This window comes from Brachyhypopomus gauderio, unplaced genomic scaffold (genome assembly GCF_052324685.1).
Source record: "Brachyhypopomus gauderio isolate BG-103 unplaced genomic scaffold, BGAUD_0.2 sc66, whole genome shotgun sequence".
Classification (NCBI taxonomy): domain Eukaryota; kingdom Metazoa; phylum Chordata; class Actinopteri; order Gymnotiformes; family Hypopomidae; genus Brachyhypopomus; species Brachyhypopomus gauderio.
This window is the reverse complement of record NW_027506887.1, coordinates 751,217-774,145: the sequence shown is the minus strand read 5'-3', so window position 1 is coordinate 774,145 and position 22,929 is coordinate 751,217. Positions and strand designations below refer to the sequence as shown.

General features: G+C 41.7%; 1 protein-coding gene across 6 annotated transcripts; it reads right to left on the bottom strand.

Moving 5' to 3' along the window:
• Nucleotides 1–448: 448 nt before the first annotated feature.
• LOC143490785 (6-phosphofructo-2-kinase/fructose-2,6-bisphosphatase 4-like) lies at nt 449–16,981 on the bottom strand. 6 transcript variants are annotated; one of them, XR_013124982.1, is made up of 15 exons: nt 11,098–13,402; nt 9,430–9,546; nt 9,078–9,174; nt 8,560–8,626; nt 8,321–8,395; nt 8,176–8,232; nt 7,961–8,082; nt 7,626–7,833; nt 7,310–7,456; nt 7,043–7,147; nt 6,272–6,401; nt 5,750–5,812; nt 5,582–5,646; nt 2,396–2,586; nt 449–1,802 (listed from the first exon to the last, which is right to left on the bottom strand). XR_013124982.1 is itself a non-coding variant. In XM_076989243.1 (14 exons), the coding sequence occupies exons 1-14, from the start codon at nt 16,859–16,861 to the stop codon at nt 2,527–2,529; spliced, it is 1,362 nt and encodes a 453-aa protein (XP_076845358.1). In that variant the 5' UTR covers nt 16,862–16,981; the 3' UTR covers nt 449–2,526. The 6 variants fall into 6 exon arrangements, 5 of the variants coding, with proteins under 5 accessions (XP_076845358.1, XP_076845357.1, XP_076845360.1 ...); XM_076989243.1 differs by lacking the exon at nt 11,098–13,402 and adding an exon at nt 16,813–16,981 and having other exon boundaries at nt 449–2,586; XM_076989242.1 differs by having other exon boundaries at nt 449–2,586.
• Between the last annotated feature and the right edge of the window lie 5,948 nt (nt 16,982–22,929).

Sequence of the window (22,929 nt, the reverse complement as noted above, 5' to 3'; positions counted from 1 at the left end):
AGTAAAGTATTGTAGAGGCATTTAGATGAGATGTTTCTTGCTCGGGTCAAAAAGACAAATGCAGCCTGGAAGTAAAGTTAGAAAAAATATATATAGCACTCTGACATTTAATTTCCTTCCTCTTTACTGCTATGAACTTTTAAGAGCATATCTGCCTATGTCGTTAGCTCCTAGTTGACAGCTTATAGGAAATTACTGTTTACACATTTAAAAAACATTAACGTCGGTGTGCCAGTTGATTTTGTTGTTGTTCTGTTTGGTCAAGAATTTCTATTTAGTTCATTAAAAAACATTTTATTTTAATACAGATTTTAATATGGACAAAACAAAGTTCAGTAGAGGGAAAATACTATATACAACTATAAATTATGCAATTATTGAGCATAACCATCATTTCTGAACTCTAGTATTAGCAGGGCAAGCTTTTTAACCTAGACAAAACAAATACTTAATCACTGAAAAGTTTTATTTAATGATTCAGAAAAGACCACTGCACACATGTACACATTCATTTAACACATTCACTCAGTAATCTTTAAAGAACTTGGTTAGCTACCAATGACTGTCAACTGAGACTTTTATTATGAAACCCATTCACATTTTAACAGTGTTGGTAATGTTCTTTATTATGGATCAGATGGCTTTGCGTATAGGTCATTTCCAGCCCTAGTATAGTATTTGTTGCATTTTGGTGCATTTACATAATGTAAAATACAGCAGCATCAGTCTTGCACATGGAACAATTTCAAAAACCAATTGTAATCACGTATCACTCAGTAAGTTCGTCTTTAAATGAGAAGTTTAGATGTTTTGGCAGTGATTAGAGTTTAGTAACAATTCTGTACACACCTGGAGGGACCAAAGTACATTGGCCCATTATGCAGGGCTTGCATGCCTTTACAATAATTGACCTATATGAATATTGGAGAGAAATGGCATAAAATAAATTTCTAAAATTAGGTTTATTGTCAATAAGACAATTGCTCCCCAATTTCGTTACTCCAAGAATCAGTGAGTGATTACATGTAAGCACTGTCAACATCTCTAACACCATTAATTCACTTTTAGGGAATTTACAGTTTTAGCATATAATTCACAATTATTGAACTGAAAATAAACTATGCCTGATTTAAAATAATTACAATAAACAATCAAAATATTTTCATTTAGATGTCAAGCAAAAAATGAACAAAACGTGATGACTGCTCTCACTCCCATCTTTATACTGTGCATCAGATATACACACACACACACACACACTCTGAATAATGGGTGTAAGGACACTGGTTTCATATCTTCCATAAATGCACACTATTATCAGACGTAACTGTTTATGCTCACATTCATGCTCACACACACACAAAATGATTGTGCCATCTTCCCTCAAAGTAACAGAGAGATAAGAATCAAACAATAATATGACAACAGCACAATACTGACAGAAGCAGTGCAAAGGAAACCTGCAGACCCAATAGATCGTCCATATACAATCCATATATCAAAAAGAAATATTTCACTTATACTGTCCATCTTCAATACACAATCTCGAACATTACATTGTGAAGGGTTGCTCCACGAATGAAACCAACTGGTGTAAAACAGGTTTCCTTTTGAAGCATCACGGCTCGGCCTGCTCAGGTGGATTAGTAATGCCTCGGACTGTAGTGTACAGGGTGATGACCGGTGTGTGCAAGCTGCTGTGCGCCTCTCATGTCTTTCCTGCTGTGTGCCTGTGTGCACCACACTGAGTAGTGTAGGAGTAGTACTCCTCCAGTCACATGGCAGGAGTGGCCACTCCTCCCCTGGATGGGCAGAGTCCAACACAGATTAGTCGATTCCCTGCTATCACAGCTGCACCCTCATTCAATTCACCAGTTAAGTTACTGGGTTTAATGGGCATGTTAAAGCAGTGAAATCTATTATCTGGGTTGGACCCTGTCCCTCCAGGACCTGAGGGGATACCCCTGTACCAAGGAAGTGATTCCCAGCTGCAGTTCTACAGGCCTCATGCTCTGAATAACTCTTTAAACCACTTGAACCAGCTCTTTAAAGAACTCAAGAATCAATAGCTGCCGAGATGACTCAAAATTATTACCATGGTGACAATTGTAACGTGACAAGCATGAGGTCTCCAGGAGAGGAACTGTGAACCACTGTCCTAACCAACATGATTCTACAGAGACTTCTTTAGAAAGGGTAGTGGCTTATGTTGGATTTTGTATGGATATCGGATTTCTGGAACGTATTGAAGAACTGGGGTCAGGGTTTACCCGGACACCAGGGAGTGTACCTGATTCCATAGCAGCCATCGTTCTCAGATAGACATCCTATATTTGGAATCCAGAGGCCAAATTATAGGCAGACAAGTCTGGAGATGACAGGAGTTGCCACTGACCAGGGAGCAGGACTGAAGGATATGGTGATTATTCTGAGGCAGGACGCTCCAAGGTCTTCAGCAGTGGAGGCACCGTGACGTCTGGAGCAAGGGCAGTGAGAGCGGCGAGAGAGGGTGAGCCCATAGCAGGGTCAGAGGTGAGGAGGGACCGTCTGCAGGGCGTCCTCAGCAGTCCGATGAACATTCACATTCTGGGAAAATGACAAGAGAAAACAGCCGTTTGCATTTTTGTTTGAAATAATTATCAGCACGTTTGATAAACAACTCAAACATATCACGGGATTCAAGTTTTAGGGCCATTTAAAAACACTTCTGTGTGTTTATTAACTCAAAGAAATAATCATGATCCAAAATCCATGTGCTGACATCAGGGTGATAACTGATTATCAGGGTTTGATAATGCTAAAGAACAGTGACAGACCACACATGCATTGGCAGTCTGCACTTCAGTACAGTCTCCATCCGAGTGAAAAAGTCTTTGCATGGTGCTTTTGTGCAACACACATCTGGGTTAGTTATGTTCATGTTCTCAACCACACACACACACACTTCAACATGTGTGGTTTACGAGAAGTGGCTTATCTTGCTGTCCAAGTCAACTATAGAGGGATCCACGGATTCTCGTCGAACGGCCGCTGTCTGCTCTGCACTTCCGCTTTAGACGCAAGATAAAGTCATTCCAACTTTGTTTAGCTAAGCTCACTCCAACCTAAAGTTAGCTCACTATTTCACTCCTTTGAAATATTGCTAGTCTAGTGCTAGAATAAATGCTAGCTTGTGACATCAAGTACATACATTAATGTTAAAATAATTTGCAAATGTGTCCGGGGACCCACATAGATTAATATATTCATCATTTGTTCACACAGGACACTGAAAATATGGATGTATGAATGCAAAGGCTTCAAGTTCTATTTGACATGTTTTTATTAACATTTCAGCATTTAAAGCAGCCTATAAATCTCCCTGCGAGTGCTACCAGATCTTCACACTGATCAGTTATAGCATTTAGTCCAGAGCAGTTGAAATGGTCTCTGTGCTACCATTCTGTCTGCACACTAAACCTAAAGATGTTACTGTTTAAATTAAACCCTTAAGTGGCACAAAACGGACAGTAAAGAGATGAAAGTTGAATTCATTTGAGAATGCAAAAGCAGCCAATTCTGTTTGCCTGCCAGGTCGTTTTCATTTATAAATATGCTCCGTACACTTGCGCGTTAGTGCAAAACGAGTTAATCACAATACTGAATAGCTTTTCATTTATAGCAGCTAATTAACCGATATGTGCACAACTACAAAACCATGTAGTGTAACAATGTAAACAATAAATAAAAAACAGAAGTCTGTGAATTTGTGTCATGGATGTTAAGACAGCTGGATTAACAGATCTGACAAATGGGCGCATGGCTGTGACACTAAACCAACAGCATGGCAGCGAGTGGCATGCGGTTAATTAAGGTTAAAAAAGGTCGGGCGCCCTCTAGTGTCTGCATGCATTACAGTTTGTTGTACTTGCCACAGTCCCTGTAAACGGCATGCCTTGCGTTTCAGTATTTTTATTAACATTCCCTCGCCCACTTAATCTCGCCATAATAATATCATCTTGAGATTCTATATTATAATGTACTGGCAGAAATAAAGTGTTAGTTGGGACGAGTCAACAACTTCTCGTGGCTAAAATCAACGCAGTTCCTTTTCAGCTACTATGGACAAATAGGCTACGTATCATTGTTTAAAATTTCCTCCAACAAATAAATACGCTAAAACTATGGCTCATCACTAATGTTCGTTACATTACTGTTCTATCTAAATAGTGCAGAGTAATCAGTGTTTTATAGCTTCACCTATTCTACTTTATCATCAGTTTTATTTATTGTCGAGGTGTGACGCTTTTCTGCCTAGTTGTGTTAAAGGGCACGTTAAAAACGATACTGAAACACCGAGTTACTAAAAAGACTTAGTAATTTTTCCATCGTGTTCCATCAGATAGGTTCCATTTTTATGAATACCTCCACAAATATGATACTTTACTATAAAGTAATTTCGTAAAACGGATTTTGAAACATAAAAAGGCGTGGCTGGCGCACTGATTGACAGCTATATCTCAGTATAGCGTAGAAGCCTCTCTTCACGTTCCAACATTTATTTAGCTTATGGCAGAGCTCAACAGGAGCAGTTATCGCTCAGATTTGAAGTTCTGGAGGCAAAGCTAGTGATTCTGGAGGTCTGTCCCTTTGAGTGGACCGTGTGTGTGTGTGTGTGTGTGTGTGTGTGTGTGTGTGTGTGTGTGTGTGCGTGCATGTTTTTCACTGATGAGCTGGCACTGTTAGCAAAGCTTCTTCTGTCATCCGTGTCACATCAACGTTCTGTTCGATACAAAGACATGATAACATCGGTAAATACAGGGGTGGAGTCACCACGGTGAGCAGGAAAAACCTGCATCAGCCCACGTTACGTTCACATTTATAATCCCAAACAAGTTCACATTCACCCAATGAATGCCAGTAAAAGACAGTCACGGGCTGCTTAGAAAGTGTTGGAACTGACCTGTATGTTAAATGTAAAAAAGGACGATGACACACAAGACGTGGTAAATTGTGTGATGTGAAACTATGTGGTCATGACATGGAAAGCCAACAAGCTACAGAAAACAGAAATGCAGATTACAAAAGCTGTAATCCAACTTCACCTAGCATACTAGACACAGAGCTGGTTTATGAATAATTTAATTAAAAAAATAAAATGAAAAATAAAATTCGACAAATTAAGTGCTAATAAGAAACTGACTTGAAATGCTGCCCTGACTGCAGAAAATGTTACCAGTTAAGTTTCCAGTTCGGCTTCAGCATGGCAAACCATCAGACTGGGTGAGTTTTTGTTTAGCCAAAACAATAAAAAACACTCAAGCCCACATCCAGCAGATGCGGCACTCATTCTCAGAGTGGTCAATCCCCAACAGAACCACCAGGGGCATTCTGTGAAGAGCACCAACACCAGCAGCACACCACTCATACCAATCTCATCCCTTCAGTGCCCAAAGCTGGTTCGTTTGACTTTGTCCCTCTGTGGAGTGAGCTTTTGAGCAATCGCAGAGAGAAACTGTGCAGAGTGCATTAAAGACAGGACCCAGGATTCACCGTTTCTGGGTCTGCATGTGTGATTCTCATCAGCAGACGTGTTTCTTACCTCTGGTCTTTCTCTGTGCGTGTTCACTGCATCTATTTTCAAAAATATGGACTCCACTTTACAGCCTACGGGAGTAACACAGGTGATCAGGAACCATCAGATCTCTTTTCCATTGCTGCAGAATGTCCTGCTAATTGTGTTAGAATGGCTAGGAAGGCGACATGTTACCATAGGCCACTGGGGTCAGCTTCAGTACTGTGTGCAAAGGACACTTCAGGTAAGGTAGCTCCTCTGTGGAAGACACACAAACTCATCAAACAGCGGCACACAGTGTGGTCATTTACATGGACTCAACATGGCACAGAGCCTTTGGGGGTGGGGTGGGTGGTGGCTATTGGACCTGTCTGAAATTGCAAAATGTACAGTCTTACATTTAGCCTCATTATTAAAGCTACTTTATGTTTAAAAAATTGTTCAAATTGAATGACTCTTTAAAAGCTTGCTTCAGCTCTCTGATAACAAAACGTGAAGTCACACTGATGTTAAGACCTAGGAGAAGCAGCATATAACATCCTTGGAAGACACTTTGGTTTTGAGGACGGCGGTAATGTGGATCCATAAGCCATCATCAATCCACAGCTAATGTTCTAAGAATCCTCTAAAAAATGGCATTTGGCAGACAGCTGTTGTTTATGATCCAAAACACAACCTTCCATACAACAGCTTTAACATGACACATCGGTGCCTTACCCGCTGTCTTGTCCAGGAAGTAGGCCAGCAGGCAGCGCATGACGGCCTGGTGGCAGATGACAAGCACGTTCTCCTGCCTCTCCAGCTCCATGATGACAGGTTCCAGACGCTGCACCAGGTCCTCGTACGACTGCGCAGAGACAACATGGACACACAGGTCAGGGGTCACGTCTTTGAACTTTCTTGCCCTTTGTTTTCTTTTGTGCGTCATCAGAGATCAGAAGACTTTACTCGTGAGTTTGGCTCTCAAAGCAATGGGCTTGGAGTGTGTTTGAGAACAGGGAGGTGTGTAAAAACTTAATATATTACGAGTTTGTTTATTTATTCTTGAAAGTTTGCAGTCAGGGTAAGGAGGCATTTTTCAGTGAGTAAAGAGAAAAAAAATTCTAGAAGAGTGAGTATGTTTGGTGTAAAGGTAATGGTGTGTGAACCTTGCCTACACTCATTCTCCCTTATGCACGCACGCACCCTAGAACTCTGTTTAGCCCAGCTCACAAGAAGATTATTCTGTGTGTAATTACTGGCAGCCTGACTAGCCATTAGCCATCTGGCTAGGAATTAAGCCAGCAGACTGTCATCACACACTCTAGCAGTGTACCAGGAGCAGTGTTGTGGTCAATGGACAGGGAAGCACTAGTGTAGCTCTAGCACACTTACTTAATCCACTCTAGCCTTTTACCCACCAACACACACACACACACACACACACACGAGAGAGAGAGAGATTACACATAACCAAGGACATAGTGTGATCCAGTTGGCGGAACCCACCTCTCCTTTTGGGTAGCGGTAGCGGTATTTGTCCTGATCTCGCAAGGCGAACTCCAGAGGATAGCGCAGCTGGATCTCCTCGTACATCAGCTCCTCACACACACCCTGCACACACACACACACACACACACACACACACACACACAAATACAATAAACACAACGATGCTGGAATTTGCTTTCTTCAAGGTCACTGCTTTTGCCTGTTACGATATTCAGTCATTTTGTTTATTTACTGAAACTGGAAAGGAGATGCAGTCAGACTCACGGCATCAATCTCGTTTAGAGCTTTCCACTGTTCGTATGGGACACCCAGGGCCTCTGCCGTCTGGATGGTCCGCTTCATCTGACTCGTCCACACCTTCAGGTCAGGGATGTCCTGGGAATGGATGAACTGCGCCAAACAGCAGGCAAACTGCAGACACAGCGAGGGGGGAGATGGATGGCCATGAGATGGTATTACACCTTTCAACACATGATCTGTTCCAGCACCACAGTGATGTGTTTTGTCCCTACAACATCCAAATCCCTAGAACACTGGTGTCCAAAATGATGATGCCGGGCTGCCACGGCCCGCCACTCACCTCCTTGCCCCGGTCGGAGAGGCCGGAGTCACCCCCGATGCGCCCCTTGACATTGAGGTCGCTCTCCCCGTGCCGGCAAAGGTAGATGGACCGTGGCGTGATGTGGATGTTCATGAGATAGTACACGATCCGGCTCTGGATGTGGTCCTGGACCCGGTTCACCAGGTACCGCCGACCCACATCGATGATCTTTATGAACGACAGCTCTCTGCAGAGCAGGCAGATGAAAGACGAGTTGAGTTCACTCATGTGCTAACTGAGCTGATGAGGGACATCACAGTTTCTCTCTGTCCCCTGTACCCCACCAGACATCTGTCTCTGTCCATGTTTCTCACCTGTCGAGGACCTCGTCTAGAGGTTCATAGGAGTTCTCATAGCACTTAATCCTCTTCATGAAGTCCTCCACAGCCTGCTCAGTGTTGCAGTGTATGTAGTCCGGGCTACCCAGCTTCACTTGCTATACGACAAATTTCAAAATAAGAGCGGGGACACCCAACAGCTGCAGATTTAACAGGAATTATGTTCAAGAAAAGATACTAATGATACTCACAACAATGTTTTCTGCAATAACATCAGGGTCTTCACAAACTGACTCCACAAAGAAAACCTGACAGCAAACACAACGATTGTAAATGATGCAGAAGTAATGCAGGCACATCTATTTTTTCTGACGACAACTTTGCAATAAACTGCACCTTAAAACCATTCTGCTCGGCAAAGCGCTTAATGGTCTCCCTCCGCTCTCTCGTGGTGTTTGTGGCATCAAATACCTGCCAATGACCAAGAACAGAGGATAAAATGGGTCAAACATACAAACTCATACAGGTCATCCAAGGAAAAGTGGAACCTGACAGTAAAATAATGTAGTAATGCAACTAGGGTGGAGTTTGTAGGTTGGTCTACAGGTTTGAGAATGTGAAGGTGCTTGGCTCACCGCAACCTGCCCGTCCTCTTCAGTGAGATACTGACGCACATCGTTGAGAGCCGCAGACGCACACTGTCTGAGGAAGCAAAGAGTTGTGAAATTTCAACATCAGAGTCCCTTATTCAAACCAATGGACCTCACTGTACCATATGATGAAAAAATGGAAACTGTGGTCAACTCCCCACCATATACTGGTGATTTAATGTTCAATCTCTCATTCATCATAAGACTGTGGACTAACTGAATTGGGGACCAAAGCAAAATCACATGTTAAACAAGCCTTTTTTAACAGGCCATCATACTACTCTTCCCAAAAGCCAGTAACATTACCACAAAACTAAAAGGGATGAGAGCATGATAAACACACACCAATATCATGACTAACACATGACCAGTGAGCAGGATTGGTTGGAATGTCATGTAGCAACATTGCAGAGCAGGAACCAGAGTTGGGCCAATGACAGTTAACCACAAAGTACGTCCTGTCAATATTTACTTGAAATGCCGCTGTGGAAGTGAAGTCTTACTTCCTAATCTTAAGCCCCTCCTCGTTGTCCGGGCGAAAGAACTCAAACGACTTGTAGATCTTCACACATTCCCGCCTGTACTGCCCAACGTTAAATTCTGAGGGGCCGGAGGAAAAGGGTTACTGCGGATGAAAACCGACTCAAACGCCATTGGCCCTCTGACCAGCTGATGCTCCAGTACACGCTCCGTGTGCCAGGAGAGGCGGAGTATAATCCCTGTGCAGTTCAAACTGACATTTACAAAGAATGCAACGCTAAAATCACAAAGAGCTGCAGACAGCAAAACTGTCAGGATGTTTACCAAGAACCTTTAGATTTAGTTACAACATTTTTCAGTGGTTACTATATGTACCTTTGGTGGGTACGTCAATCCAGTTGAGGTAGCGGGTTAGTTTTTTCGAGATGTAGGTCTTTCCCCGTGCCGGGAGCCCCACAGTGACGATCAGCGTGGGGCAGTTGGTCATGCATACTGAAAAAACAAACAAACATTTATTTAAAACATTACATTAGTAACAGAAAAACAGACCTGAGATTCTAAGGTCGTTTCGAGGTTTAAGTTTGTGCATATTTATGGAATTGTAAATTGCACTTAAGTAACCAAGACGATAACCAACGGTTGGGGCAGTCATGGCCTGGTGGTAGGGAACTGGTCTTGTGACTGGAGGGTCGTGGGTTCAATTCCCAGACCTGAGGCCATGACTGAGGTGCCCTTGAGCAAGGCACCTAACCCCAACTGCTCCCCAGGCACCAGGCATGGGCTGCCCACCGCTCTGGGCACGTGTGATCCACAGCCCCCTAGTAATCACTAGACTAGAGTGTGTGTGTGTTCTAACTGCACAGATGGGTTAAAAGCGGAGGACAAATTTCGATTGCGGTGTAATAAAATCACAATTGACAAAATACGGCACATTTTTATTTATTTTTATTATTTATATCAGTGAGTATAGTAATGTACAATGAATATCCTATGCTAAGACTAAAGCGGCCACGTGCCGAAACGCCTACAGTTTCTTTGTTGTTGCTGTTTTGCGAGGCCAATAAATAACAATCACACGTGCTGTCCGTATTGATAAAGTGATCGCCTCGACACCTCCAACCTTTTCTTATTTTTATGCATCCAGTGAAACTGATACGGTGTCACTGCAGGGTAAAGGTCTTACAAAATCTCAAGATACCGAATTACACAACGGCGCAAACCAATGTCCACAGAGTCCTGGTTGTCCAGTTGTTTATTCAAACAATCTACCACAAACAATGCCAGAGGGTCATTCTTGAAATGACCACAGCAGAAGTTAGAAACGAGAGGAATGGGGTTATCTTTTCATTCGCTTCTTGCCATAGCCCAAAGCTGATGTGGCGTAATGCCTCCATTCCTCGCAGACTCCTGCCTGCACACACACGTCTGGCAGTAGATCACCACATTACACCCCCTTATAATTCATCGCAAATTGAACAGTGTGCAACACCAGAAGACAGCGACCAAAGAAATGGCATATTCTATGAAAGATCTGCAGTAAAAAAGAAGATGCTTCACACCCTAGTTAGTTCGCTACCTGGTCCACCTTGCAGAAAGGCGAACTACATATCTAGGGACAGCGATCAACACAGAACACACACACCTTGTCCTGTTCGACAGTGTGGCTGTCCTGTTGTTACTAGCTAATTACAAGGAGTCTCGTCAAACCAAACAATTAGTCGTGTTTAATATTCCAAATGTAGATACAGATAAACCTCATAAAAATGATTAAGTTAATGCTTCACCGATTTACTAATTTTCTATTCTTCAAAACAAGATGCCTAAAGCAACAAGGCGACCTCGGCGCACCGCCCCTATGTTGCAGTTCCGATTGAATATATGTACCCACAACACAAACAATGTTAATATACATACCCACAACACAAACAGATGTTAATATACATACCCACAACACGAACACATGTTAATATAGCCTATCTACCACAACACAAATCGAGCACTAATTCATGGTAAAGTCTGTCTGCATCACGCAGCAGTACGTACCCTTCCTTTGAAAAATGTGTTTTTCTGGAAGGCCATTTTTTTTACAAGGCATCCATATTTTTTTCAGCGGGTTTTGTGTAAGTTCTCTAGATGGCGTAGGGACGCATTCTTCTGCTCCGTCGTCCATCGTGCTCGTCCTCTCCTCCTGCAACGAGCTCCTACCAGCGCCGTGACAAAGGTGTAATATCCACACACGCGTGTGTTCACCACAGTGATGCTGCTCGACACACAGTCCGATAAACACGCCAACGTCCTTACCACCTTACACAAAAAAGACGCGCAATCGCGCTATAAACGACTGAACGCGATATGTCTACATATTTCCCTTAACGCGGGATGTGATCGGGTTTATTATGGAAGAAGAACACCTGTTGGTTTATAAAGGACAGTATATGACGGCCAAAGCGTGTTTTGATAGCATGTCTATCTTTCTAATTAAGAAGCCGACTGTGTCGTGCATCCTTTACCGTAATATACGTACTATACCACCTTTTTTGTCAACAGACGACTGAGGCAGCAATTTAAATGCAACTTGTTATATATTCTACCGAGTGGAAATTTTCTTTAACGTTTGTAATAACCAACATTAGTCACTTTAGCACTTTTTGTATCCAAAAGACATTCACAGGTCCTGTGCCCCAGTTTCAGCATAGCACAACTTCGTCTACACTTAAGGACCTGCCACATCAGGAGCGCCTCAGCAGTGTACGTTTTTAGATTGCCATTTTTATTAATCAGTCAAGAAAAATCGATGAAACAAATTAAGATGAAGCCTAAACATAAAATATATCAAATGTTAAAGTTACAGTTAAGCTACATTATTTTTATGTCAACGGTTGAGAGAATAGAGACAATGAAACTATATGGACAAAAGTCCTGAGCTACACCTCTTAACAACTGAATTCAGGTGTTTCATTCAGTCCCATTGCCACATGTATATAAAATCAAGCACTCATCCCTGCAGGCCGCCTTTACAAACATTTGTAAATGGTTCGAGTCATACCATCTTCCATGGTAGGTATTTTATGATCAACTGTGAGTGACTTTGAAAAGTGGAAGTGTTTAGGAACCACAGAAACTCAGCCTTGAAGTGACAGACCACGTGCAGTTACAGAGCGGCATCGTGCCATACGGTGCGGAAAAGTGGCCAACGCTCTGCTGACTCACTGCAGAGTTACTCCAAACATGGCCTGGCATTCACATCAGCACAAAAACTCCTCGCAGCTACAGACTTCCATGGCTGAGCAGCTGTGTGCAAGCCTTACATCACCGAGCACAACGCCAAGCATCAGACAGAGTGGCTTAGAGCACAGGGTCACTGGGATTTGGCACATTTCTGTGGAGTGACAAATCACGCTTCTCTATTTGGCAATCTGACCAACAGGTTTGGGTGTGGCAAATGACAGGAGATTATTACCTGTCTGACTGCACCATGCCAACTGTAAAGTCTGGTGGAGGTAGAATGATTCTATGGGGTTGTCCTCCAGGGTTGGCCAAGGCCCCCAAGTTCCAATGAAATCTTAACCAAGACATTATGGACAACTGTGTACTTCCACCTTTGTGAGAACAGTTTAGAGAAGGCCCTTTTCTGTTCCAGCATGACTGTGCCCCAGGGCTCACAGATAGGTCCATTAAAGCATGGCTGGTTTGGTGTGGTAGAACTTGACTGGCCTTTACAGAGCTCAACCCCATCAAAAACATGTCAGGTGAACTACAGCAGAGTTTGCAAGCCAGAGCCCCTCATATAACATCACTGCCTGACCTTACAAATGCTCTTCTAGATGAATGCACACAGATTCCCACTGACACAATCCAGTCTTGAAGAAAGCTTTCCCAAAAGAGTGGAGGCTGTGATAACTGCACAGGGGAGAAAACCTCCATATCATTGTGTATGGACTTCCAACAAACTTGGAGGAAAGGTGTGAATACTTTCACAACTTTGTGTTTCCTAAGGAATTCATAGATGATGTCTTGTGCTTTGCTTGTGCTTGCGTACATGGATGCAGTGACCTTCAAACAATCTACTGTTAAGAAAAATTCCTTTGGTGCTTACCCTGAAAACAAAACAGTGGCTAGTAATCTACTTAAACACTCCAGGATGATGAAGATCCTCCAATAATTTAGAGATTAGACAAAAACATCACAGACATACTCTTCAAGAGTGGGATGAATGACCATTCAGGTAATAACTGTGATTCTGTAGTCTACCACACTAGATGTGCTACATGTACAGTACATGTATTGACATTAATATAGCCACTAAATAGCTATCACTGAAGGCTAAGTTATGCGGAATATATACATTATGCACAATATATACATATATAACGCACACACACACACACACACACACACACACACACACACACACACACACACACACACACACACACACACACACACACACACACACATACCAGCCACTTTATAAGGTACACCTTGTTAGCGGGTTGGACCCTCTTTTGTCTTCAGAACTGCCTTAATCCTTCATGGCATAGTTTCAACAAAGTACTGGAAACATTCCTCAGAGAATCTGGTCCATATTGACATGATAACATCACGCAGTTGCTGCAGATTTGTCAGCTGCACATCCATGTTGCAAATCTCCTGTTCCACCACATTACAAATGTGCTCTATTGGATTGAGATCTGGTGAGATATGGTGTCTACATGCCTAAATTCATTGAGTTGCTGTCATGTGATTGGCTGATTCAACATTTGTGTTAATGAGCAGTTGGACAGGTGTAAATGGTGTACACAGTAACATGTCTCAACTCTCTCTCACAGCAACGTGTCTCACAGCAACGTGTCTCACAGCAACGTGTCTCACAGCGGAAACACCCACCCCGTGAACCTCTCACGCCTCTCTCATACTTCTTTTGGCCTTTGCCATCACCGATTTGGTCCCATGAACACAAACACCTATCACCTATTTTTAACTGTCCACAACCCAAAAGGTCAGTGGTGACGTGATGGTGGAATATGTTTGACATGGCACCCATTATCCACATGATGGCAGCACTAGCCCATCTGCACATAGCAGAGACGTTTGATAAAGAACAACGGTATTATTTGAACAATTTACCTGTAATAATACATTTAGTACAAGAAGGGCAAAAATATGTCTTCAACCCATCTGCCTAATGGTGACTGCCAATAATGGCTATTTATTAATTTCTATAGTTTTTTATTTGCAAGATGACATAACTTGACTTGTATTTGTGTATTTATGAGGACTGTATTCTATGCAGTTGTCTGATTTCAGTTCATCGCTGTGCTGCTGTGTGTGTTGGTGACATGTAATGAAATGCATACACTGAGTTCTGATACGCAACAACCAGCAGACATTCAGAGTATAAAATATCTTACTTTTAAGAAAGTCTATGCCAGAATCATGTTATTTATGCAGTGGACTGGAGAGAACTGAGACAGGTTCACTGCTAGAGAGACAATACTACGCACACAACTGCTCAGAAGTGAAGTGACTGGGTGAGATTATGTACAGAGATCAGTGCTTTTTCTAGCTATTCTTCAGCACTGATATTGTTAAAGTACTGTGGAAGCAAACATCTCAGATCTGTTAAGGGGCTCGTAATCATCGACCACAGAGTTCATCACAAGTCTCAGCACGCTGCCATCAGTTTACTGTACTTGAATGCTCTTGTTGAATCAGGTTTGGCAGTGGGTTTGGTCTTCCAACTGGTCCTTCCACAGATCCCTGTTGTGAAGGAGCACCACCCTCTTCTCTACACCTGAAGCATGGATGTTAGCTAGCTGCACTGAGTAATAATTGTGTGCAAATCCAGAAATGGAACCAGGCCTTAGTTCAGAAGTATCGATAAGAGGTCCCTATGACAGACATGTTAGAGGAATACACTTCTGTTGTTGCTTCATTTCCCAAACTCTGTGTGCCTTATGTTTTTTGTTTTTTTTTCATGCAAAGTATAATGTAGCTGGAAGAATTGCTCACCACAAGAACAGGTAGAGTCAAGTTTGTTTACATGTACAGAGGTGTAGATTTGAGCCCTGCCTCTCCTTTGCAATTCCTGCATTACATAACTCGTGTTTCAGTAAGGTAATCTCCTCTCTGATCTCACAGAAGTTCACACAGAAGTTGCCACTTAGGTCTGACAAAAAACAAGGACACTGTCATACTGACACAGGGTGGCGAGTGTAATCTGTTGAGGGGGGGGGTGGCGAACGTACGTTGTTGAGCGGGGGGGGGGACGGGGGACGGGGGACGTAAAATGTTACCGGAGGGGTTTAAAATGGACACAGCGAGAAAAAATTCAGATTTAAAGTGTGCAGAAACAGTCTGAATTGTGGTTTGAACTAACCCTTTTTTTTGCCGGGACCGAATATTAAAAAGAAGGAAAACCGGGACAAACCGGGACAGCCCGGGAAAACCGGGACAGGCACGTGAAAACCGGGACAGTCCCGGGAAAACCGGGACAGGTGGCAACATTAAAGTCTGAGAGACTCAGGGGAAAAGTGCCACCACCGGTAAAACTCAGAATGGATAATCCAAGATGCTTTAGACACCTTGGGGCAAACAGTAACGACAGGCCCTGCTCTGTCAGCAGGAGGAGCGCGAGAGCGATCACACAATGACCCCCACCCCCATCACATCCACCCCACACACAAGGCCAAATGCAGAGTCGCTAAAATCTCTGATTAAAATGTCCGATCTGTCACAGCATGTACACATAGCTACATTAGTCAAACGTAACCGTATGCCATGAATATTATTGTTGTTGGTGTAGTTATTTTACAGTTTTTAGATGTCTAGAATGTAAGTAGTGACACTGCTGCAGACGGGTTCACGTGAGGCTTGAAAATAACACGTCACCGCACGTGTAACAGGTTTTTTCAAACGATTAAAACGATGTGGCGGATATTCCGAATCAATGTCCTATCGTCATGCGCTTCAATGCCACGAGATAATAAAGACCCGGAAAATCACATCTGAATCAGGAAAAGGCGCCGCGACCAATCGGCTGAAATGTATTATAGATTACAATAAATCAGGAGCATTCAAGGTACAACAACCACGGTCATGGTCGATGGTCACGATGTCCACGCCGAGGCGATGTTTACAAATAGGTTAGGTTTCCGCGACTGTCAGCCGGTGTCATCGAGTTCTAGATCGCACGTTTATCTCTGTAAAGAAGCCCATTCAAACGTAGTTGGTTGACACGCTGTTTTTTAACACATTGGACTGGATTACTTAATGCCACAGGCGCTACAAGAGTGATTAGAGAACCATGATATCAACTGAATTATTTCGATGCAACACAGTGTGAATGACACGCACGGCAAGCGAATTTCCAAGGCCTTAATGTCTAACAATTTCAACAAATAACTGAATTAGATGCACTAAAACACGGAGCCATGCAAACACGAGCACTAGGAACACTCGGTCATTTCATTCATTGTCACGGTCAACAAAGACAACCCACCAATCCTACAACACCCAGCTGACGTGCATATTTCCAAAAACGTTCAATCCGACATGCATAGAAACTATACTGTCTGAATATCGAATCCAAACCACCATTAACATTCAGAGTAATACGTATAATCGATTCAAAGAAATCGCGAATGCAATTGATGTCTAACCAACGCCGCCTACGTGACAGGTCTTGTTTACTTCTTCCTAGAGAGCCAAACCCGACTCTTTTTCTGTAGTTAAGTCCATGAAAAGCCGATGTCTTACCCGTACTGTCCAATTTCTGTGTGCTTTTGGGCCGACCAGCACCCCTCATCGTCCTTATTCGGTGTGGCTACTTCAACAGTGTTTATCTAGTGGCAGAGTGGAGCGTGTTGCGTTGAAGGAGGAGTGGTGAAGTCGCTCACTGAAGCGTCCAGAAGCGTCATTCTATGTGTAGCCTATGTATGAATATGTGTGTGTGTGTGTGCGCGCGCGCGAGTGTATGTGAGTGCTCGCACGTGCACATGTGTACCTATTTACGTGTATTACGTATTCAACTGTGTAGATTATATATATATTATATTATAGAATAATATCATAATCTAATAATATTACACACACATACAGGAGGTCCTCGGGTTACGTCATTCCCGAGTTACGATGTTTCGTGGTTATGACACATCTCCCATTTACTGTATAAAGCCTTGTTTCAACTTAAGTGGTTTTGTGTCGTAAACGTAATTTCATTTCCTATTTCCTCTCATTATTAAACGTATTTTATATGTGTTTTTTATTTACTGTGTTAGGATAGGTGTTAGGATAGGATAAGTGCTTACAGTATGTTATTTAAGTACAGTATGTACGTATGTTCCGACTTACACCGAAAATCGGTTTACGTAAGTTGAGGACCCCCCCCCCCCCCCATACACACACACACACACACACACACACACACACACACACACACACACACACACACACAAAACATCCAATGAAATGTAGGCTACTACACCACGTAATGTACAGTAAATTTCCCCTAAGGAGAACTTTAATCAGTAGTATTAAAAATTGATTTGCCTGAAATGTAAGACAACCCACCTATTGTGAAAAGGCCTTATGTGTTTGTGTCGGTGTGTTTTAATTTTTCATATTCATTAAATATCCATACCAATCACAGCCCTCAGTCTAACTAAATTAAGCAAGTGTGTCAGACTACTGCAGTGAACGTGATTTTAAGTCAGCAGTTTGACCTACTGAGGTAATATCTGCTCTCATGTATTCAGGAACACTTAGCTGCTACACCGGAACATTCTAGTCGCATCCCACTGTCACTAAAATAACTGCTGAGACGCTAAACTGAGGTACGCACGTAGCCTGGAGGAGCCACATGATATGCATGTGGTTTACCATGTTACAGAGACTTACTATGTGATGGCATCAGTGACATTGAATGTTTTTCTACAGTGAAACTGAGTGGATGTGAACTCATGCTGTAAACTCATAATAAAGTCACAATCAACTCAGGTAAACGCCTGTAGCTGTGTAGGGAGTAGCAGGTTGAAATTATCTTGAAAACCTCTATTAGCATCAGTGACAAAATGCACAAAGACAGTGGAATTACAACATGCCATGACTGATGCAGTGTCGTGATGCGGGTGCAGTGTTAAGGAACACCCAACTTAGTGTGATGTAAGACCAAACATCATGTTAGACCATTTTCAGACACCATTCTAGCAGGGTTACACACAAACTCTTGGTGCTAAACCCGTGTACCAGTGTGGCTTATGCCATTTTGTTAAAAAAGGCCTACCCAGTCATGTCAGGCATCCACCCAGGCCTCTTTTGTTTTGAAAGGCACGATGATAACACCTATCAGCTCTGCTCAAGATAGTACCACTAATTATGAAGCACTCTGTGGCCTGACCATGAAGACACCATGGAGTGTCAAAGAAGCAAGGCCAGGGTATGGTAAGGTACAGCCCACCTGTCTGTCATAAGCAATACCGAGCTGTGTAAATAGAGCATTAGGCCTACAGCACAGTATGGGTTTTTAGTATGTCTTCTACACTTATAAGATATCTTATTATTGTTGCAGGTCAAATCAATCAATCAATCAATAAACCAGTGAATCAACCAACTAAGTAACCAATCCATGTAAAACTACTAGGACATGTTTTATGTGAAACTTCCTTTCCATCTCCTATTTCATAACTATGCCTGTGGAGAAATTATTGTGTATAACACACAGACTGGAGGATGTGAACAGAGACTTACAGGCATATTGCGGAGGTCAATCAATCAATCAAATCAATCAATAAACCAGTCAATCAACCAACTAAACAAACAATCCATCTCATTATTTACTATGTAAAACTGGTTTGAACAATATCTATAGGACATGTTTTATGGGAAACTTCCTTTCCATCTCCTATTTCATAACAATGTCTGTGGAGAAATTATTGTGTATAACACACAGACTGGAGGATGTGAACAGAGACTTACAGGCATATTGCGGAGGCACCGTGCCAACTCTGTTATCTTCTCTCCGGGACAACCAATGTACTGTAACAACCTTGAGAATTCAGTTACCCTGGAGTTATCAGAACAGGAAAAGCATTATCTTAGTTTTAGATCCCTTCATTTGCCTTTTCTGGTATTACTGGCAAAAACTGGTTCTAGATCAGCAGCTCTGTTCTATGACTCTCCTATTTTTTCTCCTATTTTTTTTCTAATGGCTGATCAAGGATCAGCCATTAGCTGGGGCATTAACTGTGCCGAGACAGATCAAAAACAAGTAGTCCTGCTTTTAGTCACATTATGTTTATGGTTTCAGGACACGGTGGCATTTGAAATATGATCACCAGACTCGTTCGCTCAGTCGTCTGAGCACGACTACAGACAAAATAGCTGTCAGCTGTTGTGTGGAACTGCCAGTAGGTGAAAGGTGACTTCTTTCTGCTATGATCTAAATATATTCTCAAGATGGCGACCACTCTGTTATTTAAAAGATGTAAGACGGACCTCTGCCAGATCTGTGTGCTATTTATAGGCCAGGAAAGAAACACAGTACAAAGATTCATTTACACCAGTCAGTTATGGCTACTCAAGGCCTATGGTCATGCATTTTCTTAACCTAAACACAACATTCAGATCATTAGGGCATGTGGGCAGTAACTCAGGCCAATTGTAAAATACACATGATTTGGCTAAACCTGAGGACTAATGTTGTTTACACTAGTTTACTCCTCCTTGAAATTGAACGTCTTCATAAATAATCAATGTATCATTCATAGTTGTTGACTTTGGGGTCAAATATGTCCACACTCTCTTGCTCTCATAGTTTTGCACTGTGAAGCACTTAGCACAACATATTTTCTCACTCTCTACAAATCTTTTAAGAAGTTGTGCCAAGACATCAGGGATTACAAAAAAGTATATATAACCTTCCTCTTCCCATTTACCATAGTTGCCTTAGCAATAGACAAACCATCCTGGAGGCCACTACATCACAGGCTTTGGTTGTGACATAGACAGCCTTTTCCCCCAGGGATTGCTGAATTATGTCTACAACACATCCAGAAGACTCAGTAGAGAGATCTGGCATCTCAGACCTGCCCTCCAAGCCCATGTTGTAATAAGCGTAATGCCCCAGTTGATTAACCATAGTGTCTGCCTATATGTGACTAAGGCCATATGAAGCCCCAGTGGCACTGTTAAAGCATTCTCAGTATCACCAATATCACAACCACAGACTCTTAGCACATATATTATATCTATTTTCCAATTAATCTGTGACCTTCCGGTCCACTGACTAGCCCTTTCAGCTATTTCTTGATGAAGGTTTAAATCTTAGCCACCAAACGGAACAAGTGTTTGTAGTCTGTGTTATATCAGGATGTTTTATACAGGTGCACTCTTTTTTGCCTTCTTTTTAATCCAACGACAACGGTACTGGAAGAACGTAATTGGAGCACAGTTCTATTTGAGTTCATTTGAAGTTCAGATTTCTTCGCTACAAATGTGCTGACTTGGGTAGAAGACGACACAAGAGATTTACGAAAGGGGGTGGCACAAGGGTGTGGGGTTAAAGACTTTACCAGCGGGTCTTGGGGTCAACCCTTACACTGTCAGTCCTTGTCGCGTTTTTAAGTAATAAAATCAGAACGAGCCATCCATTCATGCTCGCCCTGACTATTGTATTGTTTAAAGCAGAAACCGTTATTATTTTATATGAAACGCATTACGTTAGGTTGAATATATTATTCGCAGCTTCTTATTCGAATACTAGTGTCAACCTTCAAATACAGCAATAGCTGGGTCATTCCAGGATTTTGGGACATTTCAGGGGTGATAACTTCTGAAAATTTGATCTTCAATTTGATCATTTTAAATCATATATTTATAATCTACAGGTTATAAACTATCAAAAAGTTTGATTCGTCAATCTCAGATATGGAAGTAGTTTTTTCTTTATTAGATTGGTGTGCAGTAAATTGGTAGCCTATGCAGTAACAGGGTTGCGACTAACAGGGTTGCAAATTTAGGCTAAGTTGTGGTCTACCCCAGGAACAGATGCTCACTGTAAAATTTAGCTATGTATACAAGATCAAGGACAAATATGGTTATATAAGTATATAAAGTAAATTTTGACTCTACTCAATATTAGTCTTACAATATGAGGAACAGGGTTGCATTCACTGAGTGACACACACAACTTGGACAAACATATTTGGAAAAAAACCTTGAAAATTGTTAGAGCACTTACCATTTTTCTTGCCATGTGGGCAGGAAATGTCCTTGTGATGCAAATTCCTTTGTGCTAGTACACAAATATTTTTAACCCTTTCTCTGCCAGATAAAATTCCTTATGGTAACAGGGTTGCGCGCATGTTGTGGGACACAACTTAATAGTGTAAAAACTGTGACATGCAATACAATGTAGACCAAATAAGTTGTTTTCATAAGTAAAGGAGATGCATTTCAACAATATACAAGAGGAAGTAATTTATTTAGAGCTTATTTTAATTGTTAAATTTGGCAAAGGAGTTGGTCACCCAATGTGTGGGACAAGAGAAAATTGCCATTTTTTGAAGTGGTTCAAAGGTATTTGGACTTTTGAATAATATCTAAGGCGCTTATTTTTCCACCAAATTTTACAGTTTGTCTTATAACAAGTACAATGTTTTAAAAAATAGTCATTTAGATATTTTGGATATGTACATTTGAAATTTAAGTGGTGGGACAGGAAATGTACCAAAATCCTGGAATGACCCAGCTATATTTCACCGGTAGAGGGGGATGTATACTGAAAATACGGCTAAAGTTGCATGTTTGGATATTTTTAAAGTAACTATAACAGACTATGTAATAGACCAGCATGAGTTACATATACCTTTATTCTGACCATCTGGACTCATATGACGGGGATAAAAACCAGTACACTAAACTTGGGATTAATGGTGTATCTATTTGCATAAACTCTTGTCTGATTCAATTCATTATCTACTAGGACTTCACAAACTAAACTAAACAACCCAAAAACGTTGTTATTCGTTCTTCACATGCTAAGTTCATAGGGTCACAAAACTTTGCACAGCTTAATTTATTGCTATACATGCTGTTAGTGACCTGTTATATCTATTTACACATTTAATGTCAATTTCAAGGGATTACATAGCAGATGTGCTAAGTAAATAACCCCCTCTACCGGCAAAATATTGCAACTGCGACGATTGAAGGTACCTCCGAATAAGAAGAAAATCGCTTCCTCTGTATTTCTCACGTGAACCATTACAATCATTCAGTAACATGAGATACACGTAATCGCGGAAGAAACAGGCAGACAGATATAATCGAATTTGTCGATTTCTATATAAAACACTCATACCAAAGCATACCAACATAACGTTAATGATACGTTAATAACAGCTAATGCAATAAAAGTAAAAAAAATGTTTAATAAACTCGAGGTAATGGTGCGTTGATGATTGTTTAAAGTGGCAGGTCAGTGTATACACACGATCAAAGTAATATAATTCCAATAAAGTTTATTGGATTTATTGGTTTATTGAATAAACCCTTGATGCACATCAAAATTCCAAATGTGGTTGTCAATCGTTTCGGTCACCAGGTGGAACAGTTTGTGTCTACAGAACTACCGATGGAAGACTTTCTACTTTGTACGCCATTCAACTTTCCAAGATTTAACGTTTTTTAAAGTTTACATGTGGAATATCCATAATTGAATAACAACATGTATGATTTGTAGTCAATATGTGAGCTTTAACGTTGAAATCCATGGATCGGGTATATCGGGTAACAATATTTCTTCCCTGAACGTGGAAAAAAACCCAAAAAACACAAAAAAACAATTGGAAGTCAAAACTGAACAACAGGTGTTCT